General features: G+C 44.6%; 1 protein-coding gene across 1 annotated transcript in view; it reads right to left on the minus strand.

Annotated features, from left to right (window-relative positions):
• Adcy2 (adenylate cyclase 2) overlaps positions 1–27,000 on the minus strand; it is a 333,563-nt gene that overhangs the window by 32,456 nt on the left and 274,107 nt on the right. Inside the window, exons 15-18 of the mRNA XM_041632131.1 lie at positions 25,832–25,916; positions 15,428–15,565; positions 10,121–10,240; positions 6,500–6,669 (exon numbers count right to left, since the gene is read on the minus strand). Of these exons, the coding sequence (XP_041488065.1) occupies positions 6,500–6,669; positions 10,121–10,240; positions 15,428–15,565; positions 25,832–25,916 (513 nt within the window). The remainder of the gene's footprint in view (positions 1–6,499; positions 6,670–10,120; positions 10,241–15,427; positions 15,566–25,831; positions 25,917–27,000) is intronic.

Below are 27,000 nucleotides of genomic sequence, written 5' to 3' on the forward strand. Positions count from 1 at the left end.
CCTTTAATTCCCTTTTGATCTCTCATTAAGAGACCCATGGCCTCAAATACAGAGACAAAGGGTCAGAGTCAGGCAGGGTCTTCTTATGAATTCAGAACCTGGTTAGGTTTTCATTTAACACGTGGAGAGTGCGCGTAAGCAAGCCATTGGGATGTTGTTCTGGGGATGCCTCACACGGACACCTCATGAGTAACTTGGCAAGGGAAGGGGTTGACACCATAGTTCCTCCTGTCTTTCAGACCTTCCAAACGACTTAAGACAGCAGTGAGCTGGAGGAGGAAAAGCAGCAAGGGGGAGGCTTTCTTCATTTGTCTTGGAGAGGACAAAATCCAGACTTCAACCCACCTTACAAAAAGCTGCACACAGCCTGCAGAACACTGGGGCCAGTAGGTGGATGGCCCTCTCTACTGTGAAACTCCCTGTCCATCACAAAGGACCGAATTTTCTCAACATGTTCTCTCCAAAGTATCTTTTACTGAGTAAGTAAAATGAATGGTCAACCTGTTAACTGTGGGCTGCCTCTCCATAGGGGTGGACACTTGCAGACAAAAGATAGGATTCAGGGCTGGAGAGATGGCTCAGAGGTTAAGAGCATTGCCTGCTCTTCCAGAGGTCCTGAGTTCAATTCCCAGCAACCACATGGTGGCTCACAACCATCTGTAAGGGGGTCTGGTGCCCTCTTCTGGCCTGCGGGCATACACACAGACAGAATATTGTATACATAATAAATAAATAAATATTTAAAAAAAAAGATAGGATTCAGCTAAAATCTGAAAGCTAAATTCGCACATGAAGATCCATTCTGGGGTTACTCTTGGGTCGCTGTTCAAGAGCAGGTAGATGGGGCTGGCAGCAATGGGCGCAGCTAAAGCAAACTCTGGATCCATTCCCGAGAGTTTGCGCCACTGTTCTGACCACTGTCAGCTTCCGACCGCAGCGGCAACAAAGGCCCCATCACCGAGTGGCGCCAAATAGAACTCTGCTCTTTCGTAGACTTGGAGGCTGGGAGTCTGAAGCCAAGCTGCATTTAGAACAATTCACCTCGGAAACTAGAGCACCCTTGTCTCCATCCAGCTTCTAGGGCTCTCTTGGGCTTGCTTCTGGGTCACACCAGGGTCCGACTTCATCGTCGCTGGGCAACCTCAAGCGCTTGTGTTTGTCTCTTCACCAGGCCATAGTCTTAGAGGACTGCAGCCATTCTGGCAAGGGGGGCACCTTTGATCTCATTTTAATTTAATTTTCATCTTCAACTATCTTATTTTCTCATAAGCTCACATTGCAAAGTCCTGGGAATTAAAATGTCAATGTATTCTTTATCTTTTTGGGGGGTGGTGTGTGGAGTGTCATAACTTGAATCATTGAATGGGTTTAGCCATTTATATAAAACGATAGTTCTCATACTTTTAACCCAATATTATTTCTCTCTGTTCTACAAATATTTCTCTCTCTCTCTCTGTCTCTCTCTCTCTGTCTCTCTCTCTCTGTCTCTCTCTCTCTCTCTCTCTCTCTCTCTCTCTCTCTCTCACACACACACAATGCACACAATGATTAATCTTCTTTGATCTCCTGTGGTTGGGCAGTGGGATATCAGGTCACAACATCACTGATTGTGAAGCCAGGAGACGCAGCCAGTGTAATTTTAAATGTTTCTGACAGCGATTTCTAGCAGGACGGGGATGAATGCCTTCTTTCCATGCATAGGCTGGACTCTGGGGACTTGGGCCCCACACACGCCTGTAGTCACACACTAATATGTAGCTGGCTAGCCCTCGGCCTGAGGCTGCTAAGGAGCAATCATCCTGACCCTCAAGATTTAGGAATCCTAATGCACAAAGCACTCTGATAAATGGGGTGAGAGCGATGGAGAAATCAGTGAACAGTCGGTCTCTATCCTGTGAGCAAACTGCTCTGATGGGGTACACAGGACATTTTCATTACTCTGGGGAGGAAAAGCAACCTGGGCAAATGGACACAAACATGATCTCACGGATGCCGAAGATGCTCCCTCGGTACTGAGGGAAAAGGGCCCTTGCTGAAGACTGAAGCTGCTCCAGATCTGGCAGAGAAAACAGAGACTGGGGTCAAAGGGCAGATGAAGGGTTACCATGACAGGGTCCCGAAGCTGAATAAGAAAGCTTATTGCTGGGTGTGAGATAAGAGAACAAGATGGCTAAGAAGAGGGACACAGTTCTGGGGCTGTGACCACAAATTGGCTACCTCTACCCCAAATTCTTGAGCGACATGTGTAAGACACCATTGTCTTGATAGTCTTGCTTCTAACACAGCTGATTGTAACAGAATAAACTGCAAAGCTGGTTCTAGCCAGAAGCTTCCGCCTATGAAGTCACACCATAGGCAAGGGTCTAAATATGGGGTCACCCAGAAGGACTGTGGTTACATCTTGGTGGCCAGGTGAACTCTCTGACACGGTGCAGCTATGAGTTAATCAAGTGCAAATGAGAACAGAGAAATTAGTACTTGACAGAACTTGAGTAAGGTTGGAGGGCAGTGACAAGCGACCAGCAGTTAGCTGGTAGACAAGGCCAGCCACTAACAAAACGCAAATCAGAGTGGATTAAGGTTGGAGGCCAAGAGACTAGCAGCTAGTGACAGTCAAGGCCAGCCACTAACAAAACATGTATCAGAGATGGATGGACAGAGGCTTCAACCACCCCTAACTGGGTGGGTATCAGGTGAACAGGACATGAACATTTCGCTGCTGGGGCTAGGGGTTGCCAGCATAGGACACGTGGGCCCTCTTTTCCCATGATGCCCCAAGAACTAAGCAGCCTCAGTAGAGCTCACTTCAGCCTTTGTCCAGGTTCCACCACAGCCCTGTAACCCCAGACAACGGACTTTTTCAATGACTTTTTCTTCCACTCTGGGAGTTTTATTTTTATTTTTCCTCAATTTCTCATTTCTCTGTAATTCTACTGGTGTGGACATGGTCTCACAGACAATATGTAAGGCTGTTGAATGAACCCAGATATATGGGAACAACTCATCCTGCACCTTCCAAACATATCCTTCCTGTGAAGTGACGCAGAAGTGTTTATCTCATGCCGAGATGCTGCTGACCTGCCACGAATGGACCGTTAGCGGCACGCTTGCCTCATGCAGTCTGATGTTTCCTCCTGAAAAATCTTGTCACATTTATGAATTGGTAATGACACCTTTGATGTCATCTTATGAATTATTCAGTAGCAAAAGCTTTTCTAGTGCTGGCTTCTCCTTCCTTTGCTAGCCCTCTTGGAAAAAGAGAACCCAGAAGAAGATGTGAAGATGCCAACCATTTGCACAGCTGTACAGACTTTCTCTGTGTAGTTATCATGATGGATGCCAAGTTTGCCTTAGTGAAGGCCCCTTACCAGACCATGACAAAGCATGCTGGTGAGCCTCACATGCCAACTGTGTTTATTTGTTGGCACTGTCATTAAACAGAGATGGCTCTTCTTCAAACTTTCTTTTGAGTGACCTGGCCTCAAGGAGCTGCAGAGGCAGGAAGTAGATGGGGCAGGGGTTCATTATTGTCAGTGTTTGGGACCTTTGTACTGTTCGGAACATATTCTGATTATATTTATTCATTGTATTATTTATTCATTCAGCACCAAGAACATGCTAGGCACAGTTGTAGGCACAGCAGTACTCCTGGGTCTGACTAAATTTGAGAGAATTAAACTCAAGACTCTGCGTATATGTGTGTATGGCTCTTCCCCTCACTCTCTCTCTCAGAGAGAAAGAGAGAGAGAGAGACATACCAAAATATCAAACAGGTCATGTTTAATTTATTGAGGACGAAAATGGTCAATCTTTATTTCCAGGATGGAAACAAGACAGAAGAGACTTGGTATTTGGCATACCTCCGGAGGGAGGGCTATAACTGGGTGGCATCCCCCTGAGAACATTCAAGAACAATGAAGGACAATTCCAGAAACCCCTATGGAGAGGAAGAATGCTGACCTATGACAACCGAGCTTTGGTAGGAAGCCAATAGGGTCAAGAAAATGTGGATCAAGGAGGGGATGAGGACACGGTGCCTGAAATGAGCAGGGGAAGGGACATGACCAGATGGTCTTCAGCAGCGCACTGGCTCCAGCAGAAGGCCCATGTTTTCTGGTCATCTCTAAGCCATTTCCCCCGTGGAAGGGCATATGGGGTTCTAGGATTTGAGGAAGCTCACTCTCTGACTGGACTGGACTCTGGCTCTGGGATTTGAGGACGCTCCCCCTCTGACTGGAGTGGACTCTGGCATCTGGACTAGAAGGCAAGCTTGTGAACACATTCCACTTTCTCTTCAGCACAATAAAACAGGCCAAGCATGGAGAAACCTTGATCACTCACACCAAGACTTGAAAGTGCAGGAAACAGGAAACATGGGCATCTGGGGTGACTAAGCTACTCTCAGGGCTTTCTATTTGGGGTTCTCTTGGTATTGGGGAGACCGTACGACTGGAGGCGATGGGCTATTCCGTCCCTTGTTTCTATCACTGCTCCTTCAGCAGAGGAATGCATTTGGGGCGAAAGAATTCCCAGATCCTACAGGTGTCTGTTGGAGAAGGGCAGAGCTCTCTGAAGGAGATTCCGAACAGTGACAGGTGTAGCCCCTGAAGAGGATGCTGGCTTCTACCAGTCATCGCCACTGGTGTGAGGTCACTGGATTTCCAAAGCAAGGGTGCAAAGACACCCCACAAGTACGTAGCAGCCGCTTTGCCGCTGCTGAGCCTCTTGGTGATGGTGTCTTTTCAGTGCTTAGTCCCATCACAGGAGCGATAATGTCCTCATGCCAAGCTTTATAATCTCGTTTCCCACTTTGCGCCAAACATGTGACATATCTCAGCACTTTAAATTTAATAAAGGAAAATTTAATAGGTCCATCAGTGGTATGCAAAAGCCAGTAATGGTACATTTATCTAGGGAAGCGATACAAGCTCGCTGGATTTAGTGGAGAGATAATAAAGCTTGCTTGCCTGGGGATTTTAAGAATTTATAGGAAAATTAACTTCTAGTTTCATCTCATCTTGGCTAAGGAATAATTAATAATTATTATTAATATCAAGGAATAATAACATTCCCTTAATACAGTTATGCATTTCTCTAGCTTCGTGCCCTCAGCACGATTACAGACTATCAGGCTTCACAGCACAGAGGATGGGGAAAATTAAATTAGGTGACAATAACTTGATGCCATGCTTCTGAAAGTTTCTGTATTGGTAAGAAGTGCTCAGTGAGGGGGTCACCTTGCGCACCTGGAGAAGAGGTCACACGTTATCAGCACAAACCATCTTTCCAGGTCAACATTTCTGTGCGCCTTATTTGAGGACTCTTAATATTAAAAACTGGAGATAAAATCCAGTGATAGAGAACCTGCTTGGAATGTACAAGGCCATCCGGCGATGAAAAACAAACAAACTAAAAAACCCCACAAAAATAGAGGGATGATATGAAGGAAAAGGCGAAGTATTCACAGAAAATTCCCGATAGGCCTAGAAACCAAGGCTTGGCAGGAAACACCTTGCTACTGAGACGTGAAATGGATAATAGGATAATTAAGATGTCCTCTTTCAAGTACGGATCAAGTATTCTTTAGAAGTTTCTGGAAGTAGTTTGGTAACTGAAAACTTTGTGCAAACACTACTGTCAACCCATGAATGCTTTTGTGTGATGACCGTGATAAGATCCTTTTGGTAGGATGCCGTCCTGCATCCGGTCCTGGGGAGAGTCAAAAGGATTGTATTTCTCTTGGCAGTCAGATTTTTCACAGTGCAAGAAAGTTTCTAGGTTTGACCTTTTGCCTCTGCACAGTGGTATTTTGGAAAACTCTACAAGGAATCTTCACACCATGACTTGTGAAAGCAGCTACTTATTCTGTCTAGTGCTTTTCCTTTTTAACTGAATGACATTTTGTCTCCAAATCTCTCTCCTGGGGAGACTGAGTGATTTTCTGGGTACGGGTTTGGCTGCTGTGAGTAGCTATGTTAAGACTGGTATGCAGAATGCTGAAATGTCAATATTTAAACACCCCACCATATATTGGACAATTCTGCAGCCAAGAACCGCCTAGGGAAAAATGCTAATAGGGCCGAGGCAGGCAATCCCAGAATGCTGCTACCACACAGTATTTATGAAGATGGGCATGGCGCTACACATCTGTCATGCTGTGCTGGCCTCTGGAAAGGCTGAAGTGTGTGAATTATTGCAGCCCAGGAGCTCAATCCAGCCTGGGCAACACAGGGACACCTAAGGGGGCGGGGGTAGGGTAGGAAGGGTTCATATTATACAAATCCTTTCTCTTAACTCTGGCATATTCTCGACACGCATCTCTCAACACATATTCTATTATCAAGAATGAAAACACACCTCATATTCCTGAACCATCATTTCAAAGAAACTCACTGCGATTACTGAGAGCAGCAGCTTTGATGAATTTTCACTGAACATAAGATCATAAGACCATAACAGCCACGAGTGTGATAAGAACCAACGGAGCAGGTCTACCCACCTCTGAAACAGGACCTGGCTGTACGCATCCAAGACATGGGCGTGGGTGTGGAGCAGAATGGTGTTGTAGCCCACCAGCGCCATCATCATGATCAGCATTTTTAACTCATAGTTCACCCTCAGGAACACAGAGCAGGAGATGAGGCCCAGGATACAACTGTATATGAAGTACTGGGACAGGAGAAAAGGACACACATTCAGGGTCACTAAGAAACACTGAGCTGTTGCATCTGGGGGTACCATCGAACAGACAAGGTCAACATGAGAGCTGGCTGGGGAGGCAGGTGCACATCTCTATCCTCTGACCTGATGGTTCACACCTGAGTGTGTTTTTCATGAGATTCTGAAATAATCTGGAATAGCAAAGAGAAATAATAAAAAACACTAATCAAACACTTCAGAAAAAAATCAAAACTACCCAGACTGAAGACATGTCATCCACACATGTCATTTTTTTCTTGAAGATGAAAACAGAGGGCGCTGAGCACACTGAAGGGATTTTCAGAGACGATATTAGGTAGAATCTTTCTCGGCCTTGTCAACTTGTTAATTCATGCAAGGATTTAAATCCCTGCAGATATCTCCATTAACAGCACCAGGCTACCAGGCATTTTATTAAAGGAGAATTCATAATTCAGAGTAGACCCTCTCTGAATCAGGATTTAGGCTGAGAACTTGATCCAAGGGTCAAGGTCAAGCTCTTGGAGTTGGACAGGTGCCATAAGGATGCTGGGACACTGCATCTCAGACCCCAGAAAGGTGTGTCCACTTCTTTGACCACCTCCCCTCTGTCTGTCACACGCAGGCAGGTGTGGAAGAGCCATGGATTCAGGCCCGCTTCCATCACTCATTATCAGCTCGGTGACATCAGGCTAGCGACATAACTGTCAATATCTCAGCGTCTTCAGTGTACAATGAGGGTCGTGACGCCATTCTTACAGATTCCCTGCAAAGAACAGATGCAGGAAGTCCAGCTTCCAAGACCTGCAGCCATTTCAGAAATGGCACCTGCCATTTCTGAAGGCTTTCTGTTGCTACATCATGGAGATCCGAAGAACAAGAAGCTGGGCTTCACCTCCAGCATTTCCAGGACAGAAAGAACATGGAAGAAAGGGCGAGCATCTTAGTTCAGTGACATGGATGCACGCACCATAAGGCATCCAGATGGGTTTTCATAACAGGGATGCACCATTCATGAACTGGCTTCACTCTAAGTCACGCCCATGGGGCTCAACAGAAGGCTACAGATGTCAGCTCACGAGTTCTGTTCTCCCAGAAGAGGAAGTGTTGGAAAAAGTTGCAGTGGCCTTAGAGCAAGGTTCCGTTTTGTGATGGGGTGCTCAGTTGAGTGGAGGCATTGTGCAGCATCAGCGCAAGCCCTTTACTTTGGAGAACTTGCATCTCACACTACTGTTTTCAGAGGAGACAGCAACTGCCATCGGATGATACACTGGGTCACTCTAGCAGAAGGAGTTTCCTTGCGTGGATGCCTGGCTGGCACTTCCTACTGAGGGTGGCAGCATCTTATGAGACAGTGAGTGTTGTAATCCTAAACTGTTCATGAAAGACTACTCCATGTTGGTTCTCCACTGCTCTGAGCCACCACAGAAAATAGAAAGAGACCAAGGGCCATGATGGGATTTTTCAGGCCAGTGTGGTCAGGTGAAATAAGAGAAATGTGGACACGTAAGCAGCAAAGCCTTCGTCTTCTCAAAATCAGCCCTCGTTACATCTTAGGTGAGCAGTTAGGTAACCTCAGGGGGCTTCTGAAGACCCATGGATACAATACACTTTAGCACTGTCCTTCTTAGGATAGCTCCGGGGTGGACCAACATCTCTCTGGGGCACCCCAGGAGACTTGATAAGAATGTTGATAGTAATTTGATACAATTAATTAGTGCCATTAGACTCTCACAGAATGTAGGCTTGCATTGAGTGTTTTTTTTCTTTTTAATTGGCTCTTTTAAGTTTTGGTAATCCACCAGTGTATTTTTTTTTTACAAAGTGTTAAAGCATGATAGATTTTTAATAAAGCAAATTAAATGTAAATATGATCTTTACAAAAAGAGTACATGAGGTTATGACTTGCAGCCTGGTGGTTCCTTGCTCAGGGGACACAAGGACCCCAAGCTGTTCTTCAGAGATGTGAGGTTGTCCTAAGAGATGAACATGGTGGAGCATCTACCTGCATCTCCTGGGCCATCTGATTCTCACAGAGAGCTCCTTTCTGCAAGGAAGGGTCCTGGGTCTCCCCTTTGCCCCTCAAAGGGTGATGGAAATGATGCCAACCACCTCAAAGGGCTCACGTGGAGACCACAGATGACAACACAGGGGGCTCACGTGGAGATAGAACACACGTGGAGACCACAGATGACAACACAGGGGGCTCACGTGGAGATAGAACACATGTGGAGACCACAGATGACAACACAGGGGGCTCACGTGGAGATCATACACAACAGAGAACACACATGGTGACTATAGATGACAACACAGGGGGCTCACGTGGAGATCATACACAACAGAGAACACACATGGTGACTACAGATGACAACACAGGGGGCTCACGTGGAGATCATATACAATAACAAAAGTTCAGAACAGGACCCAGCCCAACCAAAGCTAAATAAAATTTATGATTTTGGCATAGGGATATTACAATTTTGTCACTGTTTGTAAGGACTTGGAGTGTTCATAAGTTGTCATTTTAAAAAGGGGTTTATTGCTGTTTAATGAAAGTTTACAGCTAGCAGCATCTGATGTTAGAATTAGAAGTACATAAAACAACACACATGAAAAGGGGAGAGTCTAATGGTCCCAGCATCCACAGTTGGCCAGTACTATCATCTCTATGTGTCTCTCCATGCTTCCGATATATGTTACTATACACATTATTACAAAATTGGGATCATGTGTCTTAGAATGGTTTTAAGTAATACTTTTTAGCAAGTTACTATGAATGTATGTTATTTATTGAATATTTTAAAACATCTTATTCAAAGGCTAAGTTTAATTTAAAGGCTGTTTGAAACAAAATGAATTTTAAACATTGTGCTTATCTACTTTCAGTATGTAAACACTTGGACCAAAACCTTTGTGGGGAAAACTGTTCAATCTTTAAAATTAATTCCCGCATTGAAGTTTTCAGTGTAAAGAGTTGGTGTGCTTTTATATTTAAAACAGCCAATTTTTAATGAAGTAATTTAATACTGTAATTTTTACAATTATTATACTTATTATTAACAAGAGTTATGTCATGACCAGAGGTAAGTGGGACCTTCTTTCCCATACTGCCCCATTCCCTGTCAGTCTTAAATGTCCTGTAATATGGGGTTAGAGATGTGTGGTCTTGTGAACACCACACAATTTCCCTGCTGCTCCAGTGGGTGGATCTGCTAAGCCATGCTACCTTCAGGGGCTCCAGAGCTCCGGAGTCCATCATGTGGTTTATGTATAGCTGGGACATTCCAATGTGGGGCTCCTTGAGCAGAATCTGCTCTCTGAAGACTTATGATTGGGATGGAGGGCTAAGTTTAGGTCACATCTGAGGCTGAGGACCTTGCATTGTTTAGGCAAACATCACAGGCAAACAGCAAAACACCAGTAGATGCAATTTTCTTACCGGGAGGAAAAACAAGTTCCGTGCATGGAGAATCGCTGCCTGGTTTTCAGGGACAGAAAAGTTTGCGTTTGTTGCATTGGCAGTAGGAAGGGTGGTCTCCTCAGAGTCACTCAGGAAAAACTGCAAAGAGAAACGATGTTTTCTTCAGTGAATTGTTACAGATTCGATGGAATAAGGAGAAGGTGGGAGCAGCATTCATGAATGACTACGTTTCTTATGTGCAGTCCGTGGATGGTCGAGGGTCCCTATACTGCCAATGATTACAGCTCTAATTTCTCCTTTGGACATTTTGGGATGTTCTACACAATAAGTAACCAACCATCACAGTGCACCTTCAGTACGGAAACTCCAAGGCTTTAAGATTGCAAACAGAAGCAACTGAATCAAGAGTTAAACTGAAATGCATGCAGCACGGGAAGGCTTGCTAAGCTGACATCATCCCCACACAGATATTCAGCCGCCACTCACAAAATGAGAGACACAGAACTGTCTTCAGTCTCTGCCATCTTGGTTCAGGCATGCAGTGAAGCACATCTGCCTACAGTCACATTTGCATACGATCATATTTGCATACATGATCTGTGAGTTTCACAGATGGTGGGTAAAGAAAGGGTTACAAACTTGAGGAAATGGATGTTCCCATGATTCCTGGAAAGACAGGTGGGATTAGCCATGGGCATCCAGGTCAGCATGCAGAGGCAAAGGACCAACTTGTCTGAAAGGCAGGACAAACCCAACCCCCTCCCCTAGACAAGCTGAGGAACGGACTGCTTCGGTGACCACTGATCAGTTTTCTGTCCTGTGACTGGGGATCACAGACATACTCTGGAAAGGTAAACTAGGAAATCAGGACTCTCACAAGCTTCTCTCTCCAGAAAGAAATTAATCTGTAAATCTAAGCTGTGTGTTTGGTACTGGGCTAAATATTAGCATTCAAGGTTGACATGTAAACCTTTCTTGCACTTTTTCCATGGTTGCTGTGTTTGTGTTTACCAGTTTATATTCTTTGGTGTTTATATGTTTTGGTTCTTGTCAGTTATCTCAAGTAGAGAAGATGTTTATTTATTATAATTTGAGTGATATTTCTTTCCTCTCCCAACAATGGTACTAGACAGAGTGTTTTTATCCATTAAAAATAAAATATATAGTTAAAAGTCAGTGAAACATAGATGTCTTTGCCTGCTGCTAAATAATTTGTAGCAAGATATACAATCTCCAGTTAACTTATAGTTCTCTTAATTCTTTGGGAAAATTGTAACAGGAGGGAAATAGAATGAAGAAATTACGAGGCCTATGCTATGCCCTAAAGCACCACAGACCTTGACTCAATCAATCCCAAGTGCAATTAATTAAACACGGAAGAGTGCAGAAAGGAAGAAAACAGAGCCTTTTTGGCTTGGGGAGATACCACCAAGTCTACTTGTAGGAACCCAGGACTTTAAAAAATAATTAACAAAAACTTCTTGATGATGTCACCATGGAGACCAAGAAGAAGAAAGATGAGGTGCCATGCTCATGTTATGTGGGTAGCAACAGCCTCTGTGAAGCCATGCCTTTGCCAGGATACCATACATAAGCACAGTGCTATGAATCTGAAAACCAGTAGCCAATGTGAGCTGGCTTGGCAGTTAAGAGCACTAGCTGCTCTTGCTGAGGACCGAGGCTTGGTTCCTGGAGACACACAATGGTCCATAACTCCAGTTCCAGGGGATCTGATACCTTCTTCTGGCCTCAGGGGGCACTGCATGCGTGTGGTACACACACATACGTGGACACTCATACACATAAAATAAAATTAAATCTTAAAAAAAATCAGTAGACACTGCCAATCCCTGTGCACAAGAAAGCTTTTCGACCACACTTCTGCTAACTTCCTAGAATTTATATATCCCCAGAGCATGATCCTTCCCAGTCCCTCTTGCCTACTCTTCCATGCTAAACTACCTCACTTTCCTCATAGCATGAATTTCCAGTGTCATGACTGTTTAGGGCAGTCCTTGTTGGAGCCATTTTAGTTTCTAAAGTCTTGGTGACAACTGTAAAATTTATATTGCCTAGAATAAGATAGCCTCATTGAGTGTTAATAAGATTGTTTAAAAAAATCAAATTATACTTCCCAGCAGTCGAATCTCAATCAGAAACATGTTTTCCAAGCACTGCTAGCTGTGAACACAGGATCTGACGTGGTGATTTGTGCCTGGTGATGTCATTAGAACTCATCTAGGTTGTTCACTGTTTGACTTCAGTCAACTCTCGCCTGCGTGAGTCACAAGTTTGTGTTTGATTGACTCGTTCCAGATCTCCTGGAAGTTTCCCGGAAATGATGTGGGAGAGCACCTGATGGCATCACCACGGGGCCAGCACCAACCGTGGCAGGGTGCTCCGGCTTTCTGTTAAACATCATTTCTTCTGTTTTTTTTTTTGAGATTATCATATATAATAACATTGTTTCTCCCTCCTTTTTCCTCTCCCCAAGTACCCCTCCTTTGTGTCTTTCAAAATTCATGGCCTCTTTTTTCATTAATTACCCAGCTCCTACATGTGACCCGAGAGAGCCAGCTGGAAACGCAGGCAGGACAAAACAAGGGCATTTGTAATTTGATAACAAAACCTTATACTGGAAAAAATGGAGAACTAATATTTTCCTTCACTTTTCATCTAGATGTTTAGCATCACATAGATGAACGTGGGACACTCAAAATCCTGGTGACATCTGAGGTCATTTCAGACACGACTCCCGGGGACTGTGTCAGAGCCACTTGTATGCAGGCTCGGAAAAACCACGAGTGACATCTGTGGAAGCTCCCATGTACCCTGCCCATCTCCGCAGTCAGCGGCACGGGGCTACCCCACAGCCCCCGGGTCTCTCAGGTTGTCCTGAATACATCTGTGCCATCTTGAGTGCACAGGACAAATGGCAGCTGAGCCTCGAGAAGCTGCTAAGTGGGACCACTGGCTATTGGCTGGGAAAACAGGGCCAACTGAAGCTTTTCTGTGACAGAAGGGAAATGGTGCCAATAGGAAGACAAGAGTCGTGAAGACAGCATGCTATGTGAGATCAGCCAGACACAACAGGACATTACTGTGGGAGCTCACTCCGTGAGCAGGAAGAAAAAATGTGTGCGGAGGCGGGGGGGATGGACAGTAGTGAGGACTCCATTGTCTTACAAGTAGAATTATTGCCATGGGATTGGACAAGGCAAGGGGTTAAATCAAACATTCTCTGTAACATTTTACTCAATAATAACTACATCTTAAAATGATTTATTTTTATTTTACATGTGCGTTTTGACTGTTCCCCCATGTCATCCTACCCTCCCCAGTGTCTCCCCACTTCCTCCTAACCCCATGCTGTCCTGTCCTCCCCAGGGTCTCCCCACTTCTTCCTGATCCCTCATGCTGTCCTGTCCCCTACAGTGTGTCTCCCCACTTCCTCCTCACCCCCATGCTGTCCTGCCCTCCCCAGTGTCTCCCCACCTGCTCCTGACCCCCATGCTGTCCTGCCCTCCCCAGTGTCTCCCCACCTGCTCCTCACCCCCACATCATCCTGCCCTCCCCAACGTGTTTTTAGGATGATTTGCGGATTGCTTTATCCAGCTGGCAGTCTCCCACTTTCCACTGTGAACTCCTGGGAGTCAGAGCAGGCCTTGGGTTCTCAGCATCTCACAATGCTCGAGGCGCACTTTGACATTTATATACATGTTTGTTGTTGAGAATGAATGTTTCCCACCTTGTGGGGACATTAAACCAGTTATTGTTAATACCTTATGTCAAATCTGTCACTGTATCCTCACTCTATGCTTCTAGGAAGAAAGAGCTTTTCAAGACACTGCCGTTTTGTTCCCAGCCACTAGTGACGTCTGCAATATATACTGTGACAAAGGACCTTCTGAGAATGGTTATCCTGGCTAGTTTTTAAGATAACTTGAAACAAGCTAGAGTCATCAGACAGGAGGGAGCCTCAATAGATAGAAATGCCTCCATAAGATTAGGAAATAGGTAAACATGTATGCATTTTCCTAATGGGACAGGCGAGGGCCCAGCCCATTGTGGGTGGTGCTGTCTCTGAGATGGTGGTGCTGGGTTCTATAAGAAAGCAGGCTGGGCAAGCAGTGAGAAGCAGGTCAGTGAGCAGCACCCATCCAGGGCCTCCGAATCAGCTCCTGCCTCCAGGTTCCAGCCCTGTTTGGGTCTCTTCCCTGACTTCCTTCTGTGATGAATTGGGATGTGGGAATGTAAGTAAAATAAACCCCTTCATTGCCAAGCTGGGTTTGGTCATGGTGTTTAATAGGAGCAATAGTAACCCTAGCTCAGACGATGATGACGATGATGGTGACAAATGACAATGATGATGATGGTGATGACAATGACAATGATGATGATGATGACGATGACGATGATGATGATGGTGATGACAATGACGATGATGATGACGGCAAGAGGGCACTAATAAGGATGCATCCCAAGCACAATAATAGCCCAAGTGTTCTTTTGGGGGAAGAAGAAGTAATGATAACACAGAAATGAAAAGACTGACCATTGGTTCCATGGTTACAGAACCAGGGCACTACGTTAGCTATGGTGAGAACATGGGTTTATTTGGTTCTTAGATCCACCATGACAGAGGTTTTAGTACTCAGTGCTGAGAAGTAGAAATGGAACCTTGATGTGCAATGAAAACCTCTCCTACCATCTCAGTCTAGGAAGAACTGGGGTTTGCAGCCAGGCCTCTTTAGACTGCAGGGCAGCCCCTGTGGTTGGCTATCATGGTTTGGATGCTGTCTCTCCTGGTGCTATCCTGCTTGCCTGCTTGGTTATCCTGATTGTCTGCTGAGCAGACACCAAAAGACAAGACATGGAAAACTATCCCACAAAGCCATCTTCCTCACACAAGACCTGTGGAAAGCCTCTCTGTCCTCCGACAGACGGGGGCAACTGTGAGAGGGTTGAATAGGCAGGAAGTGATTGGTGTCATAAGGACACCTCAAACTGCAAGACGCAGGGTTGGAGAGATGGCTCAGCAGTTAAGAGCACTGATTGTTCTTCTAGACATCCAGGTTTGATCCCCAGAATCCACCTGCTAGCTGCCAACCATCCCTCCGTAGCTTCAGGTCCAGGGGATCAGATGCTCTCTTCTGCCCTCTACAGGCACCAGACATGCATGTGGTGGGTAGATATACACACAAGCAAAAACATCCACACACATACCAAACCAAGCCAGATGAAAACCAACCAACCCATCCCACAAGGCAGATCACAGAGGAAAGGTTCTGCCCATGCCAGCCCTGACCCAGCCCAGGAGCTCACCATGTTGAACACAGCCATGATGAGGATGATGGCAGTGGTGATAACCGTGAGGGAGATCCTTGGCCATGGGCGGTTGGCGATGATGCCGGATGATTTCAGAAGCCACATGAGGGAGGCAGAGGCTTTCTTGCTGCATTGCTGTGGGGGAAGAGAAGGAAGAGGCATACTGCTGTGTAGTATACTCTCTGGAGCGTAAAATGATGCTGTTTAAAACTGCAGGAAACACCGACACATCTCAGAGATTAAACAAATCGGTTCTATCCCTCCCCGAGGACCCATACAAGTCACGGCCTTATTAAAATCATGTTGGCTGGGCTGTCAGATTAAGAAGAAATTAAGCATCTATGACAGAGGTATGATATGATTGCGCGTCTTTTCAGACAGACCTGAAATTATGATTTTAGGTAGTCCTGGCAGAGGGAAAATTTCAGTTAATTAAGTCACTCTGGGGGATGTATTGACCGGATGTGTCATCTGAAACAATAACTACAAATTCAGTGAATTTTTGGAGAAAAGAGATCAACATAACTTCCATTTCTTTTACTGCGGGAGCAGCTAGCCATAAGAATAGACCACGTAAACACAGAGTTTAGTTTCTTTATTGAAGTAGATGTGGGATGCTTCCAGCCCACGGTCCAGTACGCATGTCTACTGAAGCTCTCTTGCTACGAGCGGGAATCACAATTGTCATAGAATGGAAGCTCGTATTTCCTCACCGCTTTCCATGGGCTCTACCCTGTACTATGGTGCCTCATGGCTGCTCTTACTCCACTTCACAATGGAGGCACCATGAGTCTGCCCAGTGTAGGTCTGAGGGTAGAGTACAGGAGTGAGTCACATGGTCACACGAGGATTGTGCCCTTTATCTGATATGACAGGCAGTACCTGCAGAATTCTCCAGGGAATCTCTAGGGAGAGAGGTTTCAACCTTCCTAATAGAGACTAGTCCCAAGGCGCTGGATTCCAGAGAGCACAAAACTACTCCCAAATTTATATCGTGGTAGACCTGGCACAATCTCCCTAAATCTCAATGTGAGACAGTCCCCAGCGACATTAGCAAACAGCACCTACATTTTTTTTAACCTATTTTACATGCTCTCTTTGAATTCCTCCTAAAATATTGTTGACATAAGCAGTGTAATATGTTGAATGTCAACACAAGTATCAAATAAAGCTGATGCTGAACGAGAGGCTGTTTGAGGGTAAAAGTCCAATCAGCGACTTCTATGCAATTCCCCACAGCTGCGAGACTTTCTGTACGTTAATTATGCTATCTTGTCTCCGTCTGCGCACCCACCTCCTTGGCCTTTTCAGAGACGTAAACCTAAGGCACAGGAAAGGAACTCACAAGTGTTGACTTTTCTCATTATTTCAATGAAGAAAACATTCGTATTTCTGCACGGCATCTTTGTGACTCGGAGTCTAGTTCAGTTTTCTTCAGATGACGTCAGTAATCAGATCTTTCTTTCCCCTCTTACTCTTTACTTTGGCCCCCACCCCCACCCACAGCCCCTGACCTGCAGCACACAAGTCCTTTCCTGTGGGTGAGGACTCAGGTTTGGGGATCACTCCTTGAGTAGATTTTTTTCCCCAGGCACTCTGCACTGAGAAGCCAGTGCAGAGTAGAGTCAGTGTTGATTGGCCCCAGGAGCTGAATCTCTGGCTGGAGCAGGAATCACATTAACTGGGCTCTGCAGGGCAGCCCCGCACCAGCACACAGGGAGACAGGCCTGTATTTCCCATGCTGATGAAACAACAGGGTTTTCAGAGGGGTTAGCAATGCCTTTGAATCTGTTACCCAAAATGGTGGCCCTTAACTCTCAGGACATACAAAGGTCATGGGTGAAAAGAAGTGTATCACTATTGTGTAAGGAATACTGTATCTAGCGGTGGTGTTGACACAGAACACACTCAGATCTGAGCTCTGTACAGAGATGGGGTAGGAAGATCCAGATCCAAGAAAATATTGTTCTTATCAACCTCAGATTCTATCAGACAATAATATTTGGCTGGGCTCTGGTCAATTAAAACATTACGTCTATGTTTGAAGTCCATGGTGTAGGAATAGTATTTTTCTAAAGATAAAAATGATTCTAATCAATTCTTTTCTCTTTGCATTGGGAGTAATAAATACCCATGATACTGAAGATTTAGAATAGAAAACACAAATCTTTATCACTTCAAGATACACACATAGTAATCTCAGATGTTCATATTACAACCAATTAGGTGAAGTGTTAACTAGTTACTACAAGACACTTTTGAAATCACAAAATTAAAAATTCTGAAGTTTTAGACCAAATTGTGGGAACTGATTTTCAATATACTCTCTAGGAGGAGTATGTTATATTCCACCCCTAGGCTAGATGTTCACTGAAACAGATGTAGATAAACCCATGGGGACTTTGTCTCTAGTCAAGCAGCAGAGTCAAGTGACTGGCAGAACGTGTAGAGATCTTTAGACACAGGGGTTTGGTGGGCTCAGGACCACAGATTCGGATGCACCTGGCTTCTTTCCTTCTCCCACTCTTCACTGGACCCTCAAGGCTGTACTTTGATACCATTTATAAACAGCAAGCAAAATGTTCATTGCTTTTATTTTGTTTGTTTTGTTTTGTTTATGGAGACAGGGTTTCTCTGTAGCTTTGGAGCCTGCCCTGGAACTCACTCTGTAGACCAGGCTGGCCATGAACTCACAGAGATCTGCCTTTCTCTGACTTCTGAATGTTGGGATTAAAGGTGTGAGCCACCACTGCCTGGCTACATTGTTTTAAGGGTCAAGGAGGCAGGTGTCTCTGTTTTCTCCCCACATTGCCAACAAGAGGCAGAGTTAAAAGCAAATGGTCATAGCTGGTCATCAGTGCTTGCATCTGGGAAGAGGAAGCAGAAAGGTTTTGTGGGCTAACAGAGAAACCCAGGATGGAGTAAGAAGAACCAAAAGACTGTGACTTCAAAATGAAAGAAAAATGATCAAAGGATAATGGAGAAGCAGGGGTAGAGTGACCCAAGCTGCGGTCCCAGCACTCTGGAGGTGAAGGTGGGGGGATCAGAAGCACAAGGTCATTCTGGGATAACAAAGACCCTGCCTGGAACAGAAACTGGGGTATGAAAATGCCACAGTGAAACTTTGTATTTTAACTCATTATAGAAAGAGTCAACCCTGATTCTGTTTGCAGTTCCCTACACAGCTCAGAGTATTTGGTTTTCAGTTGTTGAGTATCACCCCTGATAAAAAAAGAGGTTTATTAACAGTCCCATTCTGATTCAACATTATAAATAAGAGCATTTCAAACAGTACGTTGACCTGACCTCAGAAGGCATCATTCAACTGAAGAGGAGATGCTTCCTGAGTCCGGGGTGGTGTAGTCTGTGCTTAGAAACTAGCATCATTTCACCAAATCTGCTTCTTCCCATTCTTGTTCATCACTGGGCCATGCTCTTCCTCACACTGAAATAGGCAGGACCACACTCACCACCAATAAACAGGACTGGTACTAACTATATTGAGATTTATACAGAAAGAAAAACATACAATTACAGGAAGGAAGATCTAGATGTTATGCTGGGATCCACAAGACCCATGGACGGGGTGACAGAAAGGTGCATAATGAACACTAAAGTCCTGGAAGCCAAACCAACAGACAGGACTTTCCACAGGAGAGTCAGTGCTGACACAGTGCACTTGGATTTCCAAAAGCTGAAAAGATAACTCTACCCAACACATTGCCATCAGTGAGGCGGGGACTTGGCTCAGTCGATAAAACACCAGCCATGCAAATGTGAAGACTTGAGTCCAGATCCCCAGATCCACACAGAACCCAGTGTGGCAGAACACGTTTGCAATCCCATTGCTTTTATATTGAGATAGGAGACAGAGACAGGAATCTCTGAAAACTAGTGGGCCAGTTAGCCAAGACCCAGCAACACCAATTTCGGGTATATATCCAAAAGATGCTCAATCCATACCACAAGGACTCAACTATGTTCATAGCAGAATTATTTGTCACAGCCAGAACCTGAAAACAACCTAAATGCCCCTGGACTGAAGAATGGATAAGGAAAATGTGGCATTTACACAATGGAGTACAACACAGAAGAAAAAAAATAATGATATCTTGAAATTTGAGGGCAAATGGATGGATCTAAAAAACATCATATTGAGGGAGGCAACCCAGACTCAGAAAGACAAATATTACATGTACTCATTCATAAGTGGTTTTTAGACATAAAGCAAAAAAAAAAAACAGCAAAAAACAGCCTAGACATCAAAGAGGACCCTAAGAGAGACAAAAATGGGTCTAATCTACATGGGATCTAGAAAAAGACAAGATCTCCTGAGTAAATTGAGAGCATGGGGATCTTTGGAGAGGGTAGAAGGGGAGGGGAAAAGAAGGGAGGGGAGCAGAGAAAAATGTACAGCTCAATAAAAACAACGAAAAAAAAAAAAGAAAGAAAAGCAGAAAACCTGATCTCAAACAAGGTGAAAGGTGAGGAAACCTAAAGTTATTTTCTGACTTCCATATGCATGTTGTATTTGGACACAGGGCGAGAGGGAAGAGAACAGGAGAGGAGAGGGAGGGGAAATGGAGGGGGAAGAAGAGGCAGGGGGAGAGAGAGAGTTCTGAGTACTGTACAGGCCAGGAGAATGTGAAATTGTAAGCACAAACTTTTAAAAAATGATAAATGATCACAATGAAGACACACAGATTTGTAAAGTGAAAAGGCCATCATGCAGTATTCTCATGGGAAGGGTTAGGAAGACAGGCATTGCTTACTGAGTAAGCTGAGTCCCAGAGAAAGATATCATGTTCAGAAGGGATAGTCAGATAAATCATTAACCAACTAGAATGATGATAAAGTGACTAATCGCAGAATATGAGATATACAAAGACTGAACAGTTCTAGCCTGTATGATGGGATGGGTGATGGGATTAGACTATGGCCCCTGTATTGTTCAGGATGCAGCGATAATAGAATTTGAGAATCAGGTGCACAGCACAAATTTTAAAATAAAAGGAAACCAAACCCCAAATAATCAGGTTGGAATGCATCATGTCCAAGTTACTGGGGAGAAAAAAGTATAACTGTTAAAAAAAAAACAGAAGAAAGAAAAAATTAGCAGAAGCAAAGAGGAGACATGGTGAATGAAAACACATCAAATCGACTGTAGCAGCAATTATAATAAATGTATGCTGCTGGTCAAATGAAGGAGGGGCGCTTCTGGATCAGAGAAAGCAGCATGCAGCCACATGCTAGTTACCAGACGTAGTTCCAAATTATCACTGATTTTCCAAACAGACAAAGAGAAGCTGAGAGGGAAAAGGGTCACCGGCGCGCTCAGCCCTAGAAGGTGAGTGCCGTATTGCCATTAGAGAAGGCAGACTTCAATGGACAAGCACTCCTGAAGGGGCCGGAGCTTTGTGTTAGCTGGCATGTGACCTACTTTTCCTCCCCTAGGATGAACTCTGCACAGTGAGCTTTCATCATTGTCCTGAAGAAGGTGGCTGGCTGGGTGGCACCCGGCTACTTCTAATTTCTTCTGACATTTTCTACCATTTTTCAAAGGTAAGCTTTGTTTGGGGGATTTTTTTTTTTTTTTTTTGTGTGTGTGCTATTTCTGGTCAGAGGTGCTGTTTTGCACCATAGAGAGGTAAGTCCCTCCCACACCGCTCAGAAGCTGTCTGACAATACCTGTGTTCATTATTGAGCCTGCCATCAAAGTAATTTTCCCTTCACTGGCTCTGAGCATCTGTGAGGGGTTGGAGGGCTTCATGGAGCAGAAGAGGGGAGATAAAGAGCTCCGTGTCAAGGCAACACCTACTTACAAAGCATGTTCACGTGAACAGGGTTATGCTGGGTCTAGTGGGAGGCCCCTGGGCATTGAGAAGCCATTCTTGTCTTAAGGGACTTACTATATGTCAGGGGAAGCAATGACACGATAAAAAGGTCAAAATGCATATTATAAAATTGAGGTTCAACTATGCAGCAGAGGGCTGGAGTCCCATGATGCTCATCACAGAACTGGAGGAGATCCCAAGGTCTCTGGGATAGGATGGGCTGCCGAGCCCACTTCCATGTGCAAGAACTTGGAAGGGAGTGCCATGGGGGTGGGTAGGTGAGAGGGAGCACTCCTTGGGGAGGCAGTGGCAAGCTGCAGGTGGGAGGGAAGGGCAGAAATTCCCCGACAAGGTTCACAACAAGTTACTGAATAAACCTCTTCACACTTGGGGGTCGACAGAAAGGAGCTCGGAGCTGTGTGCCATTGTCACTCAATTGTCTACAGGCAGCATGCTTTGCGACCTTTCATCACGCCAGCTGTGAAATGCTAACGGCCATGGCTTCCTGGTGCTGCCCATTTTCCACAGAAGACTATGTCAAGGACAATACTCTTGAAGGAAAAGCATCGGCCAGAGCGACAGTGTTAGTAACTTCTCTCATTGCTGTGACCAAGAGCCTGACATAAGCAACCTAAGGTGGTTTATTCTGAATCACAGCTTAGTAAGATGCAGTCTGTCCATCATGACAGGGGAGGCATGGCAGTGGGAACCACGAGCCTGGAAGCTGAGAAAGGGGAAAACACCTAACTGGCCTTTCCCCTTCCCGCCTTGTAATTCAGTCTAGCTCATGTGATGGTATGACCCACATTTGAGATGGAGTTTCCCTCTGCTAAGCAGCCCTGGAAACACCTTCATAGATACACCCATCTATACCTGATCTGTGCCTCAGTGTTTCTTCCTCCAATCACGCTGAAAGTCAAAACTAAAGCGAACCACCACCCTTGCCTCTGTGTGACTCCCTTTGGAAAGAGCAGCTTACTTTAATTCTTCACAGCAAGAATTTCACACTGGCATCTCTAGCATCAATACTGCCCTTGGCATTTATGTTTGCAGGTTAACAGTTGGCGGCATTCTGCATATTTTCATAAGTTTGATATTTAATTAACAAGTAAATGCTAATCCCACCAGCTCTTACGCAACTGGTAGGTTTTCCAGGGCCCAGAGAATGAGCAGCCAGGTGGCGGCACCATCTTTCCATGACCGCCATAGACTATACACAATTTCCCATTCTATTCACACAGCACCGTACAACACACATTAACACTTTCTGGATCAATTATCCATCAATAACCCTGCCGTTGACAGTTAAACAACCATTACAGAATCCTACAAATACCAAAAGAACCCATTACTGGGTTGAGAATTTCTTCCTGAAGTTACAACCGGCCACTGGGGAGCCTTGTTCACAGATTCCTTTATTGCACATTCAAGAGAAATGTCCTAATTTGTGTTTTCCTGAAGGCGAGGCTGTTGAACACCCTTGAAATTATTTATTAGCCATTGTGTTCCTCTTCTGAGAACTATCTGTTCAATTCATTGGCTCGTTTATTGAATGTGCAGGCTTATGTTTTTTGGTGTTCAATTTGTACCTGTTTATACATTCTGAATATTAACTTATCTGAACTGCACCTGACAAGGATTTTACCCCGTTCTGTAGGCTGTTTCCTCCTGCCAACAGTTTGCTTTCTTCTAGTTTTGTGTGATGCCATTTGTCAATTCTTGGGTTACTTCCTGTACTACTGGAGCCCTGTTTCCCAAGTGTGTTGTGTCTACGCCTAGCTCGACGTGTTTTTCTTCCCTAGCTGTTTCACTATTCCAGCTTTTGGCTTAGGAACACGGATCCATTTTGACTTGATATTTGTCAAGTGAGAGATCTTCCTCTGCTCTAGTTGGAGCGAGAGATCTTACTCGAGTTGGAGTGGATATCAAGAAAATGAATGACAACACACGTTAGAGAGGATGCTGGGAAAGAACATTCACTGCTGGTGAGATTGTGAGCTGGTGTAGCCAACCCAGAAATCAGAATGGAGGCTTTCCAAAACACTAAAAATAGAACTACTGAAATTACCTGGCGTGAGTGGGAAGGAAACACGGAACACGCAACAAACCCACCTAGGAGTTTATTGGGGGGGGCATGTACAGGCCTGGTGAAGGTTGATGTGCAGAGAGAGAGAGAGAGAGAGAGAGAGAGAGAGAGAGAGAGCTGAAGACGGCATGTCCAGCTTTTAAAGGCTGTCTAGCACATGCGCATGGGGATGATATGGAGATATGCAGATGATGGAGCTCATGCATGCATTCAAGTGCTCACACAGCAGCATCATATGTAGGTGATGCAGCCATGCTGCACATGGGTCATGCCTGAGGGCTTGTCTGCACATGTGTGGCTGTGTGGCTATGGAACCCGGAAGTGTCAGCTATATTGTGATTGAATCATAACAACTACTATATGATATACTCAGATATACTACTTCGGGGCATATATCCCAGAGATATTTGCACAACCATGCTTGTTGCTGTTGTATTCACAACAGTGAGGGAATGAAATCAGCCCAGGTATCCATAAACGTAGGAAGGAACAGTGAAAATGAGGTATACACACAATGGCATCTAATTCAGCTACAAAGAAATTATGAAATTTGAAGGAAATAGGATATACCTGAAAATTATCTTAAGATGGTATCCCAGACACAGAAACACAAATACCACATGACGGCTCTCATGTGTGGATTAAAGCTCCTAATCTACTTTTTGAGACAGGGTTTTATTATGTAACCCCAACTGTCCTGGAAATCACTATGTTGACCAAGCTGGCCTCGAACTTGTGATCTCTCTCCCTCTCAGAAGCTAGGAGTGCTGGTGTGTATTTATGTGGGAATGAGCACAGGTATCGGCCTCGACACTACGAAAGGAGCATGAGTTGGGGAAGGGACTTTTAAGGAATGGTTTGGGGCAGGTAGCAAAGTACATGAGACATGAAAATGGAAAGGGTGATTGATTTGATTGATACTGGGGACGGAAGGGTTCACGTGAGGGGAGAGACGGGGGAGGTGAGCGGGGAGGAGGATAATCCCAAACAATGCACGTATAAAAATGCACAAAAGGAACGTGCCCCTTTCTGTATGCTCATTTTAAAAGTAAATAAAAGGACATGTCTTCAAGGTTAGCCTTTGCAAACCCTGGCATGTTGTAGTCTTCTGAAGGTCAGGCAGACACCGGTTCCTTTGTATCTTTGAAATCTTCTGAGACAACAGAGAGTCACGAAGAACTTGCTATTGAGTGGCAAGTAGGTATCAGGTTTTGGAAGCCCCCAGGAAGGGGGATGGTAATGGTTAATTTCATCTTAATAGAACTTATGGGTCCACAGTCTAAGAACAGGGTGGATAAAAGAGCTGTGTTCTTAATAATAAAGAGGCTGGAGTCTCCAAGGCCAAAAGGGAGGGATAAGAAAGATCATAGTATTTCTTTGAAAGTAGCAGACCCAACAGCCTCCATGCCCCGTCTTCATGTCAATGGCGAGCACAACTTCTCAGGTACAGGGGTGTGAACTGTTATTTTTAGAACAGGGTCGGATTTGGAGTGGAGCACAGTGATAGTTCTAGTACTGGAGGCCAGAGAGGTGGGCTGCAGAGGGCTCTGGGGGACAAGGAAAGGAAGCGTGGGTCTGCGCTTTTCCACACAGGTAAGACTGTGGATCATGACAAACCATGTGTATTCTTATAGTAAGTATTTTGTGGGCATGGATGCTTCGCCTACACATGTCTGTACACCACATGTATGCCTGGGGCTCAGTTTAGGTAGCCTCTTGTGTTTTCACCTGTGCCCATGAAAATGAAACATTGACTTATTGCATGTCTCCTTGCTGGCTTTCTAAGGTAGCTCTCATAGTTCTCTGGCCAGCTAGTCACACTTGTTTAATATGCAAAAAATAAATGAAGAGATAACTTTTATATCCCAAACTCATGTTTAGTTAATATGTAAATCATGAAACTGTACAATGGTTGATTTCAAACACAAATAAATGGTATCTTTTTTGTTAGCTTCTAGCTTTTTATATCTTCAAATTAGATTTCAAAGGTGTGTTTAAAAATACTTTGATTATTACCCTTTTCATAAAAACCTTCTGACACTTGCATTCACTACTACAAGTAGTCTGAAACTCAGAGATGATTTCTAAACAGTTGACAAACAGATGAACAAAAGCATGAGTCTTTGGAAGTGACACTCATCTTTGCTGGGTGCAGTGGTCCATATATATATCCCCAGCTATTTGTAAAGCTGAGGCAAGAGTATTCTAAGTTGGAAGCCAGTCTGGGCTACAGAGTGAAGTCCCATCTCCAGGTATAAAAAAAGCCACCTAACATTGTAATAGCTGTTAAGCAAGTGTCTTTGTTGTCTCTGAGCTACTTCAGTTTATACCTGAGACTCTCTTTCCCAATGGCCTGAAGGATGCTAGAAACCACAGCTCTTCAAATATCAGTCAACAATCCCTTTGTTGCTGAAAAACGGAAGTAAGCCATTTCAATACAATCAACACACTCTCCAAAAGTTCTATGTTGGAAGCACCTACCAAAAGCTGTCCAGCGAAGCAAACAAAGAGGATGAAGGTGAGGGAGAGAAACGCCGCTCCAAAGGAGAAGCCAAGGATGGACGTTCTACCGGGAAACAAAAAGCAACAGGTTAGCGTGGAGGTCGTGTCTGTCACTCTGGAAAGCAACAGCAACAATACTTTCCACTTAGTTAGGATGTGACTAAACCAGACTTCAACCATTAGTATGTATGAATGCATGTATGCATGCATATATGTATGTATGCATGAATGTATGTATGTATGAATGCATGCATGTATACACATAAATATGTGTATTGTTTATGCTCTGTTTATCCATTGCATCTCCTGAGTGGCCTCTTTCCTGCTCCTGGTGCCCCAGAAGCTACTGTTTCTATGGCTGCCACCATGACCACCTTGAGCATCCTACTGGTGTCTTGGGGACACTGAGTCTCCAGTCTCCTCCATACCTTCCACCCAGATTCAACTTTATTCCACATAGACACTGTTAGGTGTCTCCCAAATTTCTTTCAGGATTTCACTGGGCAGGGCATACACATGTGTGATCGAGTCAACCAACATGTGGAAGCATCCTGCGATCACATGAAAAGCATGTCCAGTTAAATCTGCCCAGACAGCTTTCATGCTCACATAGGAGAATGTATGTCAGGGCTGTGGAGAAAGCTTGGTGGAGAAAAGCACTTACTTGTAAGGACAAAGATCAGAGTTTTCATCCTCAGCACCCAGTAATAAACCAGGTGGGTGTGGAAGCCATGTTCCTAGCATTCAGAAGGGAGAGATAGTGGATCCCTGGGACAAATTGGCTCATTGGGCTACCTGCATCAGTGAGCATCAGGTTCAAAGCAGAGATTCCTTCACAGTGAATAAAGTAGAGAGTGACAGAAGACACCCAGTGTTACCATCTGACCCTCATATGCACACACACATGCATGTGTCCACAGGTGAGGTCATCCACACACATGTGAGCACACACACTCATACGATACACAAATCCACACAAGAGAAGGAATTTCATGTATGTCTGAGTGGTACTTTCAATAACTAAAGAATTCACAGTCTTAACTATGCTATTTAATACCATGCTAGAAGAGTTCAGCACTAAGAGAGGGGCAAAACCACCATGAACAATTGCAGATGAAATTCAAATGGAACACACATAAATGGTCAGA

Source organism: Microtus oregoni, unplaced genomic scaffold (assembly GCF_018167655.1).
Source record: "Microtus oregoni isolate MIOR12 unplaced genomic scaffold, Mior012 000040F_ref0000088, whole genome shotgun sequence".
In the NCBI taxonomy this organism is placed as follows: Eukaryota; Metazoa; Chordata; class Mammalia; order Rodentia; family Cricetidae; genus Microtus; species Microtus oregoni.